We start from the raw sequence: 22413 nt of genomic DNA, 5'->3' as shown, positions 1-22413 counted from the left end.
TGTGAATGACATAGGACGCATCATGCACCGCGGCTTCAGCAGAAGGACAACAAATATGGCCGAAAGAAGCGGCACCGGAAAACAGAGACTCTCATCTGACTAGAATCCACCGCAGCGTAACTGTTAGGCGAGTATTCTAAAGTGTTTTTTTATGTTCTACACAGCGGCCTGGGCTCTTATATACACCATGTTAGAATACTGTATATAGGAGCCCAGTAGTGGTGGCCGCAGCTTATAGGCCGAAAAACTGGTGACAGGTTCCCTTTAAAGGGGTATTATCATCCCCAAGATCCTATCCCAATATGTAGTAGGTGTAATAATAGTAATATTAGCAAATACCTCCGATTAGAAATGTAGTATAGTTATACTGATTAGCTATGCCACTAACCTCATGTGCAGGGCATTGCAGCTTAGGTATCCATGGTTCTAACCACTCCTATAGTGACAGTTAGTTGCTCGTGGTTGTAACCATGGATACCTAAGATGCAATGCCCTGCACATGAGGTAACAGACATGGCTATATCAGGAGAACTATACTACATTTCTACTTTGAGTCAATTGCCAATATTATTACACCCACTACATATTGGTACAGGATCTTGGAGATGGGAACACCCCTTTAATTACATTTTACACAGAGTCTGACAGATGATCACAAAAAAAATAAATAAATAAATAAATAAATAATAATAGCTTGTTCCCTAAATCATAGGTCTCCCCCTATCTAGTGTAGCTGCAAATTGAATCACAAGACGACATCAGACACAATAGTCACCTGTGGCTGCTGCGCAGGAAGCTGTAGGAGCCACCTCTTAGGCTAGGTTCACATTTCCGTTGTTTTGCATCAGTCACATGCGTTGCTTGATGATTGTGACTGATGCGTTGTACAACGGGTGACAAGAATTGGAATTCATTGTCACGAGAAAGCGGATTCCATTGTAAAACGAGTGATCGTTCACAATAGCCGGCCGCCGGCTTTTCAGAGCGATCAGCTGATCTCCCAGCCACCAGCTTTTGGCAGTCGCTCTCAAAAGCCGGTGGCTGGGAGATCGGCTGATCGCTCACAGAAGGCGGCCGCCGGGCGATCAGCTGATCGTTCAGCCGCCGAGGAAAAGCATGCGCCGCGAAATCAAAAGGATTCCGCTGCTCAAAAAACGTTACAAGCTGAGTTCCTGCCGCCCGACGGTCAGTCGAGCGGAGGATGCAACGCAAGGGCATCAGTCACAATCCGCCGCTCATACAAGTCTATGGGAAACAACGGAATCCGCCAAACGGATTGCGTTGTTTATCAGAGCGGCGGATTGTGACTAATCATAAACAACGGAAATGTGAGCCTAGCCTTACCTGACGGCCTCCTCCGTGGCTTTTCTTTTGAATGCAGAGTTATGCACGTGTTATGTTACATCAGGGCATCCAATCAAAAAAAAAGAAAAATAGATATGAAGATGTCAGGTAGGAGGGTGCGCTCAGGGCTCCCGTCCATAGATCAGTCATGGCCAATAGACCGGGTACCGCAGAACAACACGCACCAACTCTACCTGTATCCATAGGACGGGGGATAACGGGCTGATCACTGAGGGGCCAACCCCTGGGACACCCAGTGATCTAAATACCCCAGTGATCTGAATACTGGGGCTCTGGAGTAGCAGCACGCGTTCCCTACGTTCAGTTCATTGTCTATGGGACTGTCAGAGAAAGCTGAGCACAGCACTGTTATATTCTCCAGTCACATAGACAATGAATGGAGCAGTGGTCGTGCATGTGCACCTCTATATTGCAGGCAGGCTCTGCAGGGCCCCAATTTTAGGAGGGGTCCCTTGGTTAGGTAATAACTTATGCTCTGCATGGTGTAAAGTCCCCCTGAATGTCTTCCCATGCACCATGGCTGTGCAGTAATGTCGGCAGTCTAACACCTCTGCTTCTCTCACAGCACCACTTACAATAGGTCCCTTCTGGCCTACCTGACTACCAGAAGCCGGGGCCTCAATTACGACTCCTGCACCGCAGCCCACACGTACAACCCCACCGACCTTCAAACACATGCGACAGAAGGTTCTTCTGACAGAGAGACGTTATTGGCTCTAAAGAAAAAAATTGGGCGTGACCGTGACACGCGCCATACGCCTATCAAATCTGTCGACTGTAAAATACTCGCTTCTCATTGGACAATCGGCTCTAACACACGTCCTGTCTCCACTTCTCATTGGTCGGAATGTTGATACCTGCAATTGGGAACTAGAATGAGAATTTAAAATACATAATATTGGGTGTAAGTGTCCCCAAGAAGGAGCCATTTTGTTGTAGTCACGGGGAGGATTCTACTAAAATTACAGAATGGGCATTTGATTTCACTAACACCTTTATGTCCTGATCTTTTTTTTATTTTGCGATTTCTTCCCCCCCTCTTTTTTCAAGAACCAATAACTTTTTTACTATATTAATATTATTATTATTATTATTATTATTAGATTGTTGTTATTATTATATTGTTATTATTGTTATTATTATTTTCCTTGACATACGAGGGCTTGTTTTTTTTTCCAAGAACAAGTTGTAATTTTAAACGACATTATTGATTTTACCATGGGAGAAAAAAACCCACAATGAATTAATTATTCAAATCAGGGCTTTCTTACTTTCCTATACTGTTTCCATAGCTCCCATTCACTTGAATGGGACTTAAAGGGGTTTTCCCGATGAGAAGTAAATATCCCCTATCAGCAGGATAGGTCATAACTTACTGATCAGTGGAGGTCCGACCGCTGGGACTGCATCATTTGGAAAATGGGCACTTATATCCTGGGTAGAATGGATCGGTTGTGCACATGCTCGACTGCTGCTAATATCATTCTCTATGGGGCTGCAAGAGGTTGAGCATGTGCACTTCCGCTCCATTTGAACCAGGAAAAAAATTTGCGCATCTCCCATAATCATACGCCATCGAGCAGTGAGTTATCACCTGTCCTATGGATTTTTGATAACTTGTTTCAGTGGACAACCCCTTTAAGAAAACAGTGGTGATGCTCAGCTTGAGATATCCAAACAGTGTTAGCTCTTTCGTGCAATAGTTTTGCAGTATTTGTATATTGTATATGTCCCTTATTAAAAAGTGGGTGGAGCTTAGTGAAAGGGTGCAGGAAAATTTAAAGTAATTTATACCAAGTGATGTGCCTCAGTTATTAAGAGACTTGCATCTTTTAATTGGGTAAAACTCTTACTCCAGCACGCTTTTTAATAGGACTGGCATAATATACAGGGCTAAGGATGAGCGGACCTGTGGAAGTTCGTGTTTGCCAGGTTCAGCCGAAGTTTGGTTAAAAGTTCTGTTTGGGACCCAGACTTGACCCGAACTTTACCCCAGAACCCAAACCCATATCAGCCAATGGAGACCTGATCTTCTGTGCTATAGAATGGCTGTAAAATGGTCATAGAAAGGTCTAGAGGGCTGAAAAAGGAAGCAAAATGGGGGCAGTTGCCCTGCAAAAAAATGTGAATAGGGAATAAATAGAAAAAAAATGAAGTGGGCTTCCATCTATTTTTGATAACCAGCACAGGTAAAGCAGACAACTGCAGGCTGCAACCCTCAGCTGTCCACTTTACCTTGGCTGGTCATCAAAAATAGAGGGGCTCCCACGCCGATTTTTTATTGATTATTTAAAAGAAATAATTAAAAGGAATGGCATGGGCTTCACCCTAAGTTTGATAACCAGTCAAGGTAAAGCAGACAACTGGGGGCTGGTATTATCAGGTTGGAAAGATTTAAGATTATTGGTCCCTTCCCAGCCTAAAAATAGCAGCCCGCAGCCACCCCAGAAGTGGCACATCCATTAGTGGAACCAATTCTGGCACTTTACCCTGCTCTTCCCGATTGCCCTGGTGCGGTGGCAATCGAGGTAATACTTTTGGGGTTGATGTCAGCTGTGAATTGACAGAGGGCATCAAGCCCAGGGGTTAGTAATGGAGAGGTGTCTGTTAGACATCTCCATTACTAACCCAGAATGTGTACTGTTAAAGCGCACACACACACGAAAAAAATAGGGATTTCTGCTAACAAAGAAATGCTGATACTCTGTATAGCATAAGCAATCGGCTAATCACAGCTTCAAGTCCCTTAACTGATCTAGTAAATATACTAAAAAGTGGGGGAAAAAGTTTTAAGAAATATGAACCACCCCCCAAAAAAAGTTCAAATCACACGCCTCGTGTCCCATTATAATAAATCAATAAAAAATACACATTTGTTATAGCTGTGCTTTGAAGTGTCCGATCTATCATAATATAAGATAAATTAATCCGGTTGGTAAACGATGTAACAATACAAAATAATCAAAATGCCAGAATTACGTTTTTTTAGCTGCCGCAACTTTGCAGTAAGAGGCGGTCAAAACATCGCATCTGCTCCAAAATGGTATCGGTAAAAACAGCTCAGGGTGCAAAAAATAAGCCCTAACACAGACCTAGATCCCAAAAAATTAAAATATTAGTAGTCATGAAAAATAAATGGCAACAAAAAAAAAAATCTTAAAAAGGTTCAATTTTGTTCACCACTTAAATTGAACCCCCCCCCCCAAAACCTATACATATTTGGTATCTGCATATTCGTACTGATCTAGTGAATCGTATTGCAAGGTCGGTTTTACCATATAGTGAAGATGGGAAATAAAAAGCCAAAAATCTATTATGTAAAATTTTCAGGTTAGGCTAGGTTCACATTTCCGTTAAATTGTATCAGTCACAATCCGCGGCTCTGGTAAACAACGGAATCTGTTTAGCGGATTCCGTTGTTTCCCATAGACTTGTATTAGTGGCGGATTGCGACTGATTACCTTGCGTTGCATCCGCTGTGCCGCGGTCAGTCGTTTTTGGACTGACCGCCGGACGGAAACAACGCAGAATGTAACGTTTTTCGGACCGTCAAAATTAACGCACCGCACAGGAATCCGTCGCAATCTGTCAAGCTTGTAATGTATGTCTATGGTGCTGGATTCCGTCGTAATCCGTTTTACGACAGAATCCAGCGCTGGATTCCGTCATGCTCTACTGAGCATGCCCATCATGTTTGGGACACCCACTGGGCTGTCCCAAACACAAACGGATCATGACTGATCCGTCAAAAAACGGACGCACAGCGGATGTAATGGACGTGACGGATCAGTTTTTTCACAGGATTCCTGTGAAAGGAATACTGTGAAAAACACATCCGTTGCGTCAGTTCACATCTAAAAAACGACTGATCTGTCGCTGATGGACCTGACGGATTTAAAACAACGGAAGTGTGAACCTAGCCTTAAAAACGACTGATCTGTCGCTGACGGACCTGACTAATTTAAAACAATGGAAATGTGAACCTAGCCTTACTGTTTTGTCTCTTCCTAAATAATAAAATTTAAAGGGACATTCCCATAAGAAAGAATAAGCCATAAATGGACTCTAGGACTCTCGCCATCTTGACAATGAGGCATATTTTTTTCCTCAGCTCCCATAGAAGTGAAAGGCGCACATACAGGCACCTCTCCTAGGGCCTCATTCTTCAGATGAAAATACCCCTTTAAATTCAGTTTTATAAGGTAAATAGCTGTCTATTATTCGCCTATGAGAGCTGCAGGATACACAAAACAAGCAGTACATGGTGATTTCCATTATTCTCATTGCAGCCTTGGGCCTATTTACAGTAAACAATGGCGGCAGACATTTTTTTTTACCTATGGGCCAATACATAACAGTCACTATAGACCCATTCTCTGTTTAAATAGCTGTGATTGGTTAACCGAAATGGGCGTCAATCGTTTCTTATCTCTCATAGGTCGAGGCAGCTGTCCATCTATTGTATGTTTAAGCTCTCATTGGTTGCGCTCCGAACGTCAGCCTTATGCCGTGAAGTCACGCCCTCTGCTACTTCATATGCATATTTCGCGGCGCTTTTGATTGGTTCGAAGGCTTTGTGGGCGGGGTACTGATTGAATCGTGCGGTAACCCGGAAGTGGCTTTCCTTGTGCCTCTCTTCTTCGGAGCCGCAGCAGGTGAGCGGAGCTGGGTGGACGCGTGACTACCGATGACTGGGTGTCCGTTATATGACGTCACCAGATGCGCACACATGAGGGAGCGCGCTGTGTGCGAATGAGAATGGTGTTATGTGTGGATGGGGCTGAGTTGTGTGGAGTCTGCCGTGCTCACAGGTCTTCTTTTGTGTACACCTTTGTGTTCTCACCAGTTAGACATTGCCATATGGTTTATTCCCACACCCCCTTTAAGGGATAATTGTAGTACAAAACATTAGACACTTAAGTTGTATCTATATATATAATTGCCTTATTCTGTCTGTCTGTCTGTCTGTCTATCTGTCTGTCTGTCTGTCTGTCTGTCATGCTCCGAAATTGTGTCCTTACGGTGACACAAAGCTGATTGGCCGCTGGGCTCGCCATGGCCCCGCCCCCCCACACGGATTGGCCTCTCGCCCCGGCTCTCTGCAGACCCCGCCCCCCCTCACGCAATGCACGCTCGCTCTGGCCCAACTGACAGGGAGCTCCGATTCCCAGGTGAGTACACACACACATCAGATCACACTCACTCTCACACTCACTCTCACACACACCTCACACATCACAACATGCTGGGATATCGCTTGCTTCTACACCGGCTCCGTCAGGATCCCGGCAGCGCCAGACATAACCTTGCGATGCTGGGATCTTGACGGAGGCCGTGAAAGCTGGTAACCATTATAAACATCGGGTAACTAAGGTCCCTTAGTTACCCGATGTGTATCATAGTTACCAGTGTACACCGGCTCACACTCACTCTCACACACACCTCACACACACATCACATCGCATCCACACATCAAGGTCCTGCAGCTGCGGAACATACACACACATAACAGCACACACACACACACACACACACAAATCAGATCACACTCACACACACCTCACACATCACATCGCATCCACATACTCACAACATCCTGGGATATCGCTTGCTTCTCGGCGGCGATACTGTGCAGTTGTGAGCTTCCAGGACCTGCCGGGGGATCACATGGCCAGAAGCATGTGATATCCCCGGATGTTGTGAGTATCAGCGCGTATGTGCAATATCGTCAGTGTGTGTGTCTTTGTGTGTGAGTGTATGCGATCGGGTGTGTGTGAGTGGATGCGATCGGGTGTGTGTGAGTGTATGCGATCGGGTGTGTGTGAGTGGATGCGATCGGGTGTGTGTGAGTGGATGCGATCGGGTGTGTGTGAGTGGATGCGATCGGGTGTGTGTGAGTGGATGCGATCGGGTGGATGTGAGTGGATGCGATCGGGTGGGTGTGTGTGGGTGTGTGTGAGTGGATGCGATCGGATCTGTGAGTGTCGGCAGAGGAGCACGGCGTGCTGGAGGAGGCTGAGAGGACAGAGGCTGATCCTGGGGAAGGCTGGGATGGGGAGGCTGATGCTGGAGACGGAGAGGCTGATGCTGGGGACAGAGAAGCTGATGCTGAGGACAGAGAGGCTGATGCTGGGGACAGAGAAGCTGATGCTGGGGACAGAGAAGCTGATGCTGGGGACAGAGAAGCTGATGCTGCGGGAGGCTGATGCTGGGGACAGAGAGGCTGATGCTGGAGACAGAGAGGCTGATGCTGGGGACAGAGAAGCTGATGCTGGGGACAGAGAGGCTGATGCTGGGGACAGAGAGGCTGATGCTGGGGACAGAGAGGCTGATGCTGGGGACAGAGAGGCTGATGCTGGGGACAGAGAGGCTGATGCTGGGGACAGAGAGGCTGATGCTGGCGACAGAGAGGCTGATGCTGGCGACAGAGAGGCTGATGCTGGCGACAGAGAGGCTGATGCTGGCGACAGAGAGGCTGATGCTGGCGACAGAGAGGCTGATGCTGGCGACAGAGAGGCTGATGCTGGCGACAGAGAGGCTGATGCTGGAGACAGAGAGGCTGATGCTGGCGACAGAGAGGCTGATGCTGGAGACAGAGAGGCTGATGCTGGAGACAGAGAGGCTGATGCTGGAGACAGAGAGGCTGATGCTGGAGACAGAGAGGCTGATGCTGGAGACAGAGAGGCTGATGCTGGGGACAGAGAGGCTGATGCTGGGAGGAGAGAGGCTGATGCTGCAGGTAGAGAGGCTGATGCTGGCGCAGCATGGCGGATGGAGCACCTTTGGGAGTGCGCAGCATGGCGGATGGAGCACGTTTGGGAGTGCGCAGCATGGCGGATGGAGCACGTTTGGGAGTGCGCAGCATGGCGGATGGAGCACGTTTGGGAGTGCGCAGCATGGCGGATGGAGCACGTTTGGGAGTGCGCAGCATGGCGGATGGAGCACGTTTGGAAATGCGCAGCATGGCGGATGGAGCACGTTTGGGAGTGCGCAGCATGGGGGATGCAGCACGATGGGGAGTGCGGAGTATGGCGGATGGAGCACGTTTGGGAGTGCGCAGCATGGAGGATGCAGCACGATGGGGAGTGCGGAGTATGGCGGATGGAGCACGTTTGGGAGTGCGCAGCATGGCGGATGGACCACGTTTGGGAGTGCGCAGCATGGCGGATGGAGCACGTTTGGGAGTGCGCAGCATGGGAGATGGAGCACGATGGGGAGTGCGCAGCATGGCGGATGGAGCACGTTTGGGAGTGCGCAGCATGGGGGATGGAGCACGATGGGGAGTGCGCAGCATGGCGGATGGAGCACGTTTGGGAGTGCGCAGCATGGCGGATGGAGCACGTTTGGGAGTGCGCAGCATGGCGGATGGAGCACGTTTGGGAGTGCGCAGCATGGCGAATGGAGCACGTTTGGGAGTACGCAGGATGGGAGATGGAGCACGATGGGGGGTGCGCAGCATAGGGGATGGAGCACGTTTGGGAGTGCGCAGCATGGCGGATGGAGCACGTTTGGGAGTGCGCAGCATGGGGGATAGAGCACGTTTGGGAGTGCGCAGCATGGCGGATGGAGCACGTTTGGGAGTGCGCAGCATGGGAGATGGAGCACGATGGGGAGTGCGCAGCATGGCGGATGGAGCACGTTTGGGAGTGCGCAGCATGGGGGATGGAGCACGATGGGGAGTGCGCTGCATGGCGGATGGAGCACGTTTGGGAGTGCGCAGCATGGCGGATGGAGCACGTTTGGGAGTGCGCAGGATGGGAGATGGAGCACGATGGGGGGTGCGCAGCATACGGGATGGAGCACGATGGGGAGTGCGCTGCATGGGGGATGGAGCACGATGCGAAGTGCACACCTCCCCCCAACACACACACATGCGCGCGCGCACTGCACAACACACCACACCACACACACACACTGGGAACCACAAACAACTGCCCTACACAGACACCCACACACACAGACAACGCTGCACACACAAATATACGCACATACCGCACAACACGCACATTGCACAAAACATACCTCCCCCCAAAACACACCACACACACACAAACTGCACAACACACACACAACGCTACAGACACACAGCGCTCCACAAACAACGCAACACACAAACAACACCGCTCTCACCCCCCATCACACCCAGACAACATCCAGAACATGTACAGCCCCTACACAAACACTTGGTAACTACACACAACAACATCTATATATATATATATATATATATATATATATATAACAAAAATCATACATGAACTACACAATACGTAAATTCTAGAATACCCGTTGCGTAGAATCGGGCCACCTTCTAGTAGGTAAATAATTAGCTAAATATTACTTTATTGGTCCTACAGAGCTAGGCAGGCACTTCCTCCATTGTGGTGCACGGTTCATGGGGTGGCAATGACAAACTATACATAGAGAGAGATCGGCAATCAGTGGAATCTTCAATTATTTGTTTATTTCATGTTCCAAAAGTCCAAAGTGACGCGTTTTGGCTTACGACATCAAGCTTTCATACACTGTGTAACGCTCACGGCCGGTGTAGAGGCTGTGAGAGGGAGTGCTTACCCTTTAGTGAAAGGGGCTTCACTTAAGGCTGCTTTACACGCTGCGACATCACTAGCAATCGGACCCGCCCCCATCGATCGTGCGTCACGAGCAAATCACTGCCCGTGGCAAACAATATCCGTAGTACGCGTCACATGCACATACCTTCCTAACGACGTCGCTGTGGCTGGCAAACAATCTATTTTTTAAGGGGGAGGTTCGTGCGGCGTCACAGCAACGTTACGTAGCAGGCCATCCAATAGAAGCGGAGGGGTGGAGAGCAGCCGCATTAACGTCACTCCCACCTCGTTGCCGGAGGACGCAGGAACACTGTTGTTCGTTGTTCCCCGGGTGTCACACGTAGCAATATGTGCTGCCTCAGGAACAATGGACAACCTGCGTCCTAAAAGATCAACGATATTAGGGAAATGAATGACGTGTCAACGATTTGGGCCGTTCTTCGGATCGTTAGCGGTCGCTCGTAGGTGTCACACGCAACGACGTCACTAACGACGACGGAAGTGCATCACGAAAACCATGACCCAGACGACATATCATCAGATAAATCGTAGCGCGTAACGGGGCCTTAAGCGCCCACTGCAAGGCAGACGCCAGGTACCACTTCCAGGGCAGTGACCGGGAGTGGGGCAGCTAACCCACAGGGCAGGTAATGGACGGATACAGGCGAGTTGACTGAGGCAGGCTGGACAGGCGGGTACGGAAGGTATGGTGAGCACGGCAGGGACAGACAGGTATGAGAAGGCAGACTCTGGTATAGGTGGCGGACACAGGTATAACGGGACCTGACAACTAGCTAGTAGACTGAGACACCTCCTAACTAAGAGTGCTGCACAGGCACCTCCCCTAATGGGAGGGTGCCTTAAACACATAGTACCGCTCAGCCGTGGGCTGACAGGCATTTCCTGGAAATAGCATGCTGGCCCTTTAAGAGGAGGGCTGGTGTGTGATATACTCCTGGGAATCCTGTGCCATATGTGCAGGGGAGGAAGGAGGCAGCAGCACATGTGGATGGCCGGGGCAGGACACGACCGAGGCAGTGAGTAAGTCGGCGTCTCTGCAGGGACGCCGACGCTACACACTGAGAAAGGTTTGATGTTGTAAGCCGAAACGCGTCACTTTGGGCTATGGAAAAAAGGAATAATTGAAGATTACTGTGGGTGACAATCTTTCTGTATGTAAAGTGGTTCTACAAGATACAAGGGTAACATGCAGATCACCCCGTTTCCACTGACAACTCCCCCTAACACTGTAACTAGGGCTTATTTTGGGAGTAGGGCTTATATTTCAAGCATAGTCCAAAAATCCTGTAAAATCATGCTAGGGCTTATTTTGGGGGAAACACAGTAGTTCTCTCTCAGTGATTTCTGGCACAATCTGACAGCAATTGTACAGTTTCACTGCAGCACCTCCAAAGGGGAAATAAGGCATTACACTCTGTCCATTTGCATCAGTGGGTGGTTTATTATGGGACAGGGCAGGACTTTACAACCCCGTGAAAAATTGTGGACTCACCTGGCTCTGAGGGTCTAGGTCTTGGTCTTTATGGCAGGATGCATTATCATCTTGATAAATGATTTCATCATCCCCAAACATCCTTTCAATTGATGAGATAAGAAAAGTGTCCAAAATTTCAATGTGGGCATTTATTGAAGATATAATGACAGTCATCTCCCCAGTGCCTTTACCTGACATGCAGCCCCATATCATCAGTGACTGTGGAAATTTACATGTTCTCTTCAGGCAGTCATCTTTTTATTGTTTAGCTTTTCTGTATGTAAATCCAATTTCCTTTAGGCGGTTTCTTACAGTTCGGTCACAGACATTGACTCCAGTTTCCTCCCATTTGTTCCTCATTTGCTTTGTTGTGCATTTCCTGTTTTGGAGACATATTGCTTTAAGTTTCCTGTCTTGACACTTTGATGTCTTCCTTGGTCTACCAGTATGTTTGCCTTTAACAACCTTCCCATGTTGTTTGTATTTGGTCCAGATTTTATATACAGCGGACTGTGAATAAGCAACATCTTTTGCAACATTGCGTGATGATTTTCCCTCTTTTAAGAGCTTGATAATCCTCTCCTTTGTTTCAATTGACATCTCTCGTGTTGGAGCCATGATTCATGTCAGTCCACTTGGTGCAACAGCTCTCCAAGGTGTGATCACTCCTTTTTAGATGCAGACTAACGCGCAGATCTTATTTGATGCAGGTGTTAGTTTTGGGAATGAAAATTTACAGGGTGATTCCATTATTTTTGCCTCAGAATTGAGTGATTCCATAATTTTTTTCCCGTTTGATCTTGAAAAGTATCCGTTACTGGCTGCACATTATGTTTTCATGATTTTTTTAGTGTTTCTTAAAGCCAGAAAGTTGCCATTTAAAATTACTTTAGTTTGGTGCCATGTCTGTGATCTGCTTTTTTTAAACAAAAGTAAACAACAGAATGAACATCCTCACAGTCAGGTGAGCCCATAATTTTTGCCAGGGGTTGTATTACTGCTCTCCATGCATCCCAAGAGATAAGGGTGTCAGCTGTTAAAGGGAATCTGTCACCAGGTTATTGTTTCCCCATCTGAGAGCAGAATTATGTAGAGACAGAGATCCTGATTCCAACAATATGACACTTACTGAGCTGATTGTTGTCATTTTGATAAAATCAATGTTTTCTCTGCTGCAGATCCATCAGTTATGCAGAGCTGATGAATATGCTGGACTACCTGCAGAACACCAAGTAGTCCTGTAATGATAATTTGCTGATTACACAGTGATTTTACCAAAACTACACTAAGCAGCCTAATAAGTGACACATTTCTGGAATCAGGATCTCTGCCCCTACATTATGCTGCTTTCAGATTAGGTGGCAAAAACCTGGTGACAGATTCCCTTTAAGGCCTGAGCTCTTTAAGGGGGGTTCTCAGTTTCAGAAAACTCATGTTCCCTACTGTAATTTGTTTATAGAAAACAAAAAGTGATCTACTCACCCTGCAATGGTCCAATGCTGAGTCTCCATTGCTACTCCCATTTTCAGTTATTGTCTGGAGTACTGATGCCACGCAGACGACACTGCAGCCAATCAGAGAACTCAGCAGCTCATGCATTGAATTGGGTAGACTACTGAGCTCATGGATTGGCTGCAGTGTTGTCTAAATTATGTCCTCACTGCAGGTAATAATAGATGCTGGGAGTGTCAGCAGAGACTCGGCACTGGACCTGGGGAGGGTGAGTAGAGTTTTATTTTTTGTCTTTCAAACAATGTACAGCAAAAAGAGAGCGTTTCACAAATGTGATGCTCAACTCCCTCATAGGTCAATATTCATATAGCACAGAGTGGAGGGGATTAAAATTTTAACTTTTAATAAATTAATTTAAAACACATAAACAACATAATAAAAAATAAAGTGCCAAGCGCCCAATGTGTATACACCTGTGTCAAATAAATAACAATATATAAAATTTTCTATATGTAGATTAGGGAAGGGAACTTAAACCGGAACCCTTATTGCGCGGTCACAGAATGCTGAGGATGCAGGATACCGGATCAGCAGGACACACAAAGGGTCCCCGTATTTTACATCACAAAAAGTGGTGCACAGTATTAAACAATGCCAGAGTTAGAACATATAAAACAGATAAAGCCGTCCTGATCTATAGTTTACTTTTATGTTGGGTAAGGCCTCCATGTTTCCAGTACGGTGGTGTCCGTTTTCGAAGACACGGACACACATAGACCCATTAAAATCAATGGGTTTGTTCACCGTGTGGAGCACGTGTGTGACACGGCGACGTGTTCAGTTTTGGCCGGCAACACGGATGTCACACGGACCGCACACTGATGTGATCCACGTGAAACGTGCCGGAAGACACCCATTCACTGAAATTAAATGGATTTTTATACTTACCTGTCTCCGCTACTGTTGCTTCTGGGTCCCACTCATTATGCTTCATGAATATTCACTGCACTGACTGCGGACCAGGAAGCAAGTCTGACAGCAGCACCGAAGACAGGTAAGTATGCCAGCTCATGCTGTATGTGTGCTATCCGGATGCCATACACTGATGACGCACACACCGACACATGGATGGCCCACGGAACACCACAGCGGACTGTGCAAGACGTTTTTCTACAGACGTGTGAAGGGGGCCTAAAATACACACACAATATATTGAAGAGTATCCAGTTTACAGTACTGCCAAGGGTCACAATGATGACCCCTATAGGCACCATAAAGTCACAGAATTGGGTCCCAGAGTCCAGTACTATCCAGATATCAGGCACTGTCTCTATAACATGCCCTTTATCTGACCCTAAGGGCTTCCAAGACAACCCGCCGTACCAAGGGCAGTCCACAACTGCTCCTATTGCCTCTATGACCCTATTAATCCCTTCGAACCTCCCAACGCGTTTCCTCCATCAAAATTCATCAGGGGAGTCACATAGTGGATGGTCAAAAGGCTAAAATATTATATGAGGACCCAGGTACTTGCTCCTATTACCTAGAGTCTTGGAAGCCCATAGGGTCAGATAAAGGGTATGTCATAGGGTCCAGTACATTCCAGATATCAGGCAGTGTCCCTATAACATAACCTGTATCTGTCCCTAAAGGTCCTGATATTTTTTAGCCTTTTGACCATCCACTAAGTGATTCCCCTGATGAATCTTGATGGAGGAAACGCGTCGGGAGGCTGGAAGGGATTAATAGGATCATGGAGGCAATAGGACCCGCCCCCGTCACAGCTGCGATATGAGAACATTATCGCTACTGCAGCGTCACACGCACATACCTGCTCGGCGACGTTGCTGTGACTGCCGAACTATCCCTCCTTCGAGGGGGAGGTGCGTTCGGCGTCACAGCGACGTCACTAATCGGCCGGCCAATAGAAGCGGAGGGGCGTAGATGAGCGGGACATAACATCCCGCCCACCTTCCGCGTTGCCGTCGGGACGCAGGTAAGGAGATGTTTGTCGCTCCTGCGGGTTTACACACAGCGATGTGTGGAGCTGCAGGAGCGACAAACAACATCGTACCTGCGGTCGACCCGACATTATGGAAGTGAACGACGCTACACAGATCAACGATTTTCGACGCTTTTGCGATCGTTTTTCGTCGCACCTAGGATTTACACGTTGCGATGTCGCTACCGGTGCCGGATGTGCATCACTAACGACGTGACCCCGACGATATTTCGGAAGCGATGTCGCAACGTGTAAAGCCCCCCTTAGGGTCAGATAAAGGATATGTTATAGGGTCAGTGCCTGATATCTGGATGGTACTAGACTCTGGGACCCAGTTCTGTGACTTCATGGTGCCTATAGGGATCATCATTATGACCTTAAGGGGGCTTTACACGCTGCGACATCGCTAATGCGGAGTCGTTGGGGTTACGGAATTTGTGACGCACATCCGGCCGCATTAGCGATGCTGTTGCGTGTGACACCGATAAGCGATTTTGCATCGTTGCAAAAACGTGCAAAATCGCTAATCGGCGACACGGGGGTCCATTCTTAAAAATCGTTACTGCAGCAGTAACGAAGTTGTTCCTCGTTCCTGCGGCAGCACACATCGCTGCATGTGACACCGCAGGAACGAGGAAGCTCTCCTTACCTGCCTCCCGGCCGCTATGAGGAAGGAAGGAGGTGGGCGGGATGTTACGTCCCGCTCATCTCCGCCCCTCCTCTGCTATTGGGCGGCGGTTCAGTGACGCTTCAGTGACGTCGCTGTGACGCCGCACGGACCGCCCCCTTAGAAAGGAGGCGGTTCGCCGGTCACAGCGACGTCGCCGGACAGGTAAGTATGTGTAACGGCTCTGGGCGATATTGTGCGGCACGGGCAGCGATTTGCCCGTGTCGCGCAACAGATGGGGGCGGGTACGCACGCTAGCGATATCGGGACCGATATCGCAGTGTGTAAAGTAGCCTTTAGGCCAATCCAGCCACCAATGTGACCTGGATGCTCTTCAGCATTTTGTATGTGTGTTACCCAGTATGAAAGTACACTGTAGACCAAGACGGCCTTATCTGTCCTGACTCTGGCATTGTTTATTACTGTGCCCCAGTCTTTGTGATGTAAAATACGGGGATCCTTTTGTGTGCGTCCTGCTGAACAGGTATCCTTCAGAGCGCTCTTCAGCATTCTGTGACCCCATAATAAGGGTCCCGGTTTAACGTCACTAGTTCCCTTTCCTAACCTACACATAGGAAATTCTGATATATTGTTAGTTATTTGACACAGGTTTATGCACATTGGGCACTTGGCACTTTATATTTTGGTGTATTATTTAGGTTTATGTGTTTTCTATGCATTAATTAAAAGTTAAATATAAATAGCCTCCATTCTATGCTCTATGAATTTTTCTCCAACAGGCTGCAGGGAAGGAACAGGAGTTTTCTGAAACTGGAAAACCCCTTTAAATAGAATCTGAACCTTGGGCAGCATGAATCAGAGACACTATGTATACACAAAGGGAGAGACTTGTCAGCTAGGGTGGGGGAGGGGAAGCCACCAGGGATCTAACTTTTGGACTAGCCACATTGTCACTTTTTGGCTTTTAACATTGGCGTCACCATATTGCACAGCTCATCACGGACATGATTATTATACATGGCAGTAATAATGGAGGCTGTCTCTAGTTCTTGCTGCCTGAGGTTTGAGGAGCAGGAATCCTTTTGGGTTTTTTTTTTACCCTAACTTCTGTGATATAACGTTAGCAGAAGGTCCGAGGGTCCTACAGACCACGTTGGTGCTGGAGAAACTATTAATCTGAATAATGGGATTCTTCTGGTTGCCATCAACTAAACCAGTATATAGGAAATATGAGGCCTCAGTATGTGGATCCTGATTATATACCTTGTGCTGTGGGACTGCTCAATTGTAACGTCCCTTATGTTTATTATTCATGAATAAAGTGGTTGTTTGGCCTTGGAGTCACGCAATGTGACTGTAGACTTGTGAATCCTCACAGTGTGCCTTGCGCGCGCGCTGTCAGAACTTTCCGGCGTCGAGAGCAGAAAGTCATGTGGCCACAATCATATAATTTGCATACTTTTGATCACATTCCAACTAGGCGTATCTGGCCTCACTTGTATTGATTGAGGCTGCGCACGTCTAGTCGTCATGTGACTGCATGTATGCAAATCTCATACTTGCAGTCACGTGTCCGCCAGCTACAAGTGCCGGCATTGAAGAATCCTGACAGCACAGGCACTGCCCACTGTGAGGCTATGTGCCCACGGGGACAGTGTCCTGCAGATATATCCGCACGACATTCCGCAGGTGCTCCCAGAAAAAAGCACCACAACTTCTGTCTGTTTCCATGCTGCGGAATGTCGTTCGGATATGCTGTGGGCATTCTGCATTGAGGATACAGTGCCATGGCTTCGGCCCTGCATCCTCAATGCAGAACAAGTGCTGCCGTGATCGGGGAAGTTTATACTTACCTCCATCATGCAGCACCTCGCTTTACGGCGGCCGGGTCACTGTCAGGCAGCGTCTGGTTTCACTGTGCTGGAGGTGGGCGGGCCTGAACTAGCTCCGGCTGTCACATGACCGGAGCTCGTGCAAGCTCCGCCCACCTCTTCCTTCCTGTACCTGGCTGGATCCACTGCGCTGCTGCCGCTGCCGCTACACCGGACGGAGAAGTGACTCAGGTCTCTATCAAGGCAGGTAAGTATATGGGACCCTGCGGAATAATCCGCTACAATAATTGACATGCTGCAGATTTTTCCGCACGGAAATCCGCACGATTTCCGCTGCGGAAAGATCCGCAGCGTGGGCACAGCATTTCCCAAATGCCATAGAAATGGCTGGGGAGTAGCTGTGCTGCAGATTTTCGGAAACTCCGCGGCTTTTCCGCGAGAAATCCGCGGCAAAATCCGCGCATTTTCCGCAGCGTGGGCACATAGCCTGAGGATTCACAAGTCTGCAGTTACATAGAGTGACCACAGACTGGTACTCCAGGCTGGACAATCCCTTTAATCCAGTTTTCCATGACTGTAGGCGGCGTGTGTCCAGCAGTGGGCACAACAACTCACTGGTACAACTCTGCTGTGTTCTGATTTTTTTCTTTTTTTGTTTTTCGCAGTCGCCAGCCATATATTTGCTGTTGCAGTTCACAATTTACCTTATATGATTTTTGATATTTTAGTAAAGCTGCATTTGAAACTCGATTTGTGACGTCCTGGTGGGGTGGAGGACAAAGTTTTGATCAATGGATGTGAAAGTTGCATACCAATGTTGCATCTCCGCTGCCGACCTCCTGCAGAGAAAATGCTGCAGCGATTATAAAGGAAATTGAAATTTGGATTGGTCATCGTTATCCTCTTTGTCTTTTCAGGAACCCCGTTGTTGGAAACATGGCCGTTCCGTCTCAGTACATCCTGCCCAATGACCTTCCCGTTGCTTTACTTGATTGTGAAGAGGCCTTTTCCCTTCTGTCAGCGGAGGAGAAGCTTTACACCCATTACCTGTCTCGAGCCTCATTTTATGGAGGACTGATCGTTCTGTTCCAGACCTCACCTGAATCTCCAGCCATATACATCCTGCTTAATAGACTCTTCCGGGCACAGGAGCCCTCTGTGCTGCACGGAGTGGCCCAGGCCCAGGGGCTGACGGATAACGAGTACCAGGTATGTGGGTGTCAATTTATTAAAGGGGTGTTCCTCCTCCACTCCCTCACTAGGAGGTGAATAAGGGCAGGTGTTACCTGGTCGCGTGTGAGTGACCACTATCGTGCAAATATCCTGTTCTTATGAATATTAGTCCTTCAGATTCTATGTTAATGAATAGAACTATACATGCCGACCACACACGACCAAGAAGATATCTGTAGACGTGACATCACTCGCTTCACTTCTCCCGAGATAGAAGTGAGCAGAGCCGGAATACCCCTTTAATGGCCGGCAATCGATGGTAGGCACAAGAGAAAGAACTTTTATATGATGAGTAGAGATCCTGGTAACAGCTTTGGCTTCTCTACGTAGGGGACACGGAGTGAATGAAAACACGGCTTATCTCACAATCAACACTTATCTAACCACGGGGTTGGTGAGAATTGTAAATGCGACGTCTCACTAAGCGACATCGCTGCTGAGTCACGGTTTTTGTGACGCAACAGCGATCTTGCTAGCGATGTCGCTGTGTGTGACATCCAGCAACGACCTGGCCCCTGCTGTGAGGTCGCCGGTCATTGCTGAAGGTCCAGGACCATTTTTTGGTTGTTGCTCTCCCGCTGTGAAGCACACATCGCTGTGTTTGACAGCGGGAGCCAACGATCTGAATATGCAGGGAGCAGGGAGCCCGCTTCTGCGGACGCTGGTAACCAAGGTACACATCGGGTAACCAAGCAAAGGGGTTGCTTGGTTACCCGATATTTACCTTGGTTACCAGCGTCCACAGCTTCTAGAAGCCAGCTCCCTGCTCCCTGCACACGTAGCCAAGGTACACATCGGGTAACTATAAGCAAAGCGCTTTGCTTAGTAACCCGATGTGTACTATGGTTACCAAGCACAGCGTCATTACACGGGTCGCTGGTGGCTGATCTGATTGCTGGTGAGAGCTGCCTGATTGACAGCTCACCGGCGACCATGTAGTGATGCTCCAGCGATCCCTGCCAGGTCAGATCGCTGGTGGGATCGCTGGAGTGTCGCTAAGTGTGACGGTACCTTAAGATCACTGGGAGGGCTTGTGTACATGACTGATTAGATTAGATGAGTGTTATGCATGGTTTCCACTAAAGTCACATAGTATCCCTCATCTCAATGTTGACTGTTTTCTCTTTATCCAGAAAAAAAATTCTGATGAGTATGGTCAGTCTGGTCTGGTTAGGGTCTGGTCAGGGTTCTGTCTGTGTAGAGTCTGGTCTGGTCAGGGTTCTGTCTGTGTAGGTTCTGATCAGGGTCGAGTCTGGTCTGGTCAGGGTCTGGTCTGGTCAGGGTCTGGTCTGGTCAGTTTCGTGTCTGGTCAGGATCCGATTAGGGTCTCGTCAGGGTCTAGTCAGGGTCTGGGTCTGGTCAGTGTCTGGGTCTGGTCAGGGTCTGGGTTTGGTCAGGGTCTGGTCTGGTCAGGATCTGATTAGGGTCTCGTCAGGGTCTGGGTCTGGTCAGGGTCTGGATTTGGTCAGAGTCTGGTCTGGTCAGGGTCTGATCTGGTCAGGATCCGATTAGGGTCCGATAAGGGTCTGGGTTTGGTCAGGGTCTGATTTGGTCAGAGTCAGGTCTGGTTAGGGTCTGGTCTGGTCTAGTCTGGATCTGGTCTGAGTCTAGGTCTGGGCTGAGTCTTCAGACCATTTCTTTATCGTTCCAATGGGAGACCCAGACCATGGGTGTATAGCTTCTGCCTCCGGAGGACACACAAAGTACTACACTCAAACGTGTAGCTCCTCCCTCCTAGCATATACACCCCCTGGTAGCCAGTCCTAGCCAGTTTCAATGCTTTGTGTTCAGGAGGTCACACACACACATGCATTCTCTGATTTTTGATTTTTGATTTTTTGGATTTCAAAGATTTGGAAGAAAAGCGGGTCCAATCTGGACTCCCGGCATGTCCCTTCTCACCCCACTGTGTCGGCGGTGCTGTTAAGGTTGACTTTACAAGGCTGGAGCCTTCACATGCCGCGCTCCTTCGCCATCCCTTGGGGCTCTGGTTTGAAGTGGGAGCCATCACGGTTCTCACTGCTTTGAAGGAGACCGGTCTCCATCCGCAGCCCTCTTCAGGATCCTGTCGGACGGAGCGTTTAACCCCCCCCCCCAGGGACCTGGCACCTGCGTCTCAAAAGCTAAGTATGAGACGTTTTTACCACAGAAAGTGGTCTTTCCAGGGGTCCCTTGTACTTTATTTATTGGGGGCAGTGTGTTATATGATTGGGGTAACATTCCGGCCGGTTCTCCAGTTTTCACTGGAGAACCGCGCCGATGGTGCCTGCACGCCGGCCGCATGTTTAAATCTAGGCCCCGGCTTCGCCTGAGGCCTAGTTTCGGTTTCACTCCCCCTGCATGTCTGTCATGCAGAGGGACAGTGTGGCTCCGCCCAGCGGCTGTTCAGCACAAGGAACGGAACCCCTCACTGAGGAAGGATTCCCTCCCCTGTATACCTCATTTGCCCGCTCTCAGAGTAGGCCCCGCCCCCTCTCCTCGCTCCGGTCGCCATTTTCTCGGCGTTCTCAATGTCTGCATAGGCACAGAGATACCACATTGTGACAAATGGGGGCCTGGACTGGGGGACTGGAGGGCACAGAAATGTATGTTAAGCCACAACCTCCAGTTGTGCAGCTGCTTATATTCTCTGTTTATTTACTCGGCTGTGGGTCATTCTGGAGATGCATTCCCTCACAGAGTCCCCACTTCTGCAGCATGTCTCACATCAGAGCAAGGCTGCAAGGCTGTTCTTAATATGCACTGCATGTAGACTCGTACTGCCTGTACTGTGCACATAAACACAGTGGTCCCTCAGCCTGGAGGCTCGTCAGTGGTCCTCCAGCTGCTCCGGTGGGGCTGAGCATGCATTAGCCCCCTTCTCAGGGCGCTTCTGCTGCTACGGCTCGCTCAGCAAGCTCTTAGAGGTCTCTTCATCTGGTTTCAGACCCCGTCCTCCTAAAATGGAGACGCAGGGTCCCCTGTCCTTCCCCGTCCCGCAGCTCTGATTCACGAGCTGACTCACGGGACGAGGAGGATGTCTTTACTGACGGACGCTACTTAATGTACATTGATCGGTCCGAAGGTGATGCAGATGCTAATGATTTGATTGTGTCCATTATATTTGTACTGGACCTCAATCCGCCTGTATCAGGGGAGTATCCCTCTCTGGCAGAAAGGCATCAGTATACCTTAAGAGAACAAGGAGTGTGTTCCTTATTCACTCCAGTTTTCAGCCCACTGTGACCAAGCCCAGAGCCTGTCCTGACAGACGCTCCCAAAGCGTGGTTCTGATGACTGTTCCTCCTTCCACCAGAGGTGGTCAAGGAGTGGGCTCATTCACCAAGGGTGGTCCCTCCGGTGTCTAGTTTTTCAGCCCGGATAGTTGTATCAGTGGCTGACGGCACCTCTCTAAAGATCCCACTGTACATTAATTCTGTACTGGGCCTCAATCCGCCAGTATCAGAGGAGCAAACTTCTCTGGCAAAAGGACACCAGTCTACCTTGCCTAAGAGAACTAGGAGTGTGTTCCTTAACCACTCCAGTTTTCAGGCCACTGTGACCAAGCCCAGGGTCTGCTCTGGCAAACGCTTCCCAAAGCGTGGTTCTGATGACAGTTTTCCCCTTCCACCAGTGGTGGTCAAGGAGTGGGCTCATTCACCAATAGTGGTCCCTCCGGTGTTTGGACTCTCAGCCCGGACGTTGTATCAGTGGCTGATGGCTCCTCACTTACGGTTTTGCTGTTCGCCAGGTTGTCCTTCTGGCCAACTCTGTATGGAGCAGGGGCCTCGTTCTCCCCAGCTTTTGCAGCAGTGCGGCTTTCAAAGCCATCTCTGCTTCTCTAGAGGAGATGC

At 48.7% G+C, this 22413-nt stretch overlaps 1 protein-coding gene across 1 annotated transcript in view; it reads left to right on the top strand.

Moving 5' to 3' along the window:
* The first annotated feature begins 5948 nt into the window (after positions 1 to 5948).
* DPP3 (dipeptidyl peptidase 3) overlaps positions 5949 to 22413 on the top strand; it is a 94262-nt gene continuing 77797 nt past the window's right edge. The window contains exons 1-2 of the mRNA XM_075325631.1: positions 5949 to 6020; positions 18265 to 18556. Coding sequence (XP_075181746.1) covers positions 18284 to 18556 — 273 coding nt within the window. The 5' untranslated portion in view covers positions 5949 to 6020; positions 18265 to 18283. The remainder of the gene's footprint in view (positions 6021 to 18264; positions 18557 to 22413) is intronic.

This window comes from Anomaloglossus baeobatrachus, chromosome 10, assembly GCF_048569485.1.
Source record: "Anomaloglossus baeobatrachus isolate aAnoBae1 chromosome 10, aAnoBae1.hap1, whole genome shotgun sequence".
Classification (NCBI taxonomy): domain Eukaryota; kingdom Metazoa; phylum Chordata; class Amphibia; order Anura; family Aromobatidae; genus Anomaloglossus; species Anomaloglossus baeobatrachus.
This window is presented reverse-complemented; position numbering and strand designations above follow the sequence as displayed.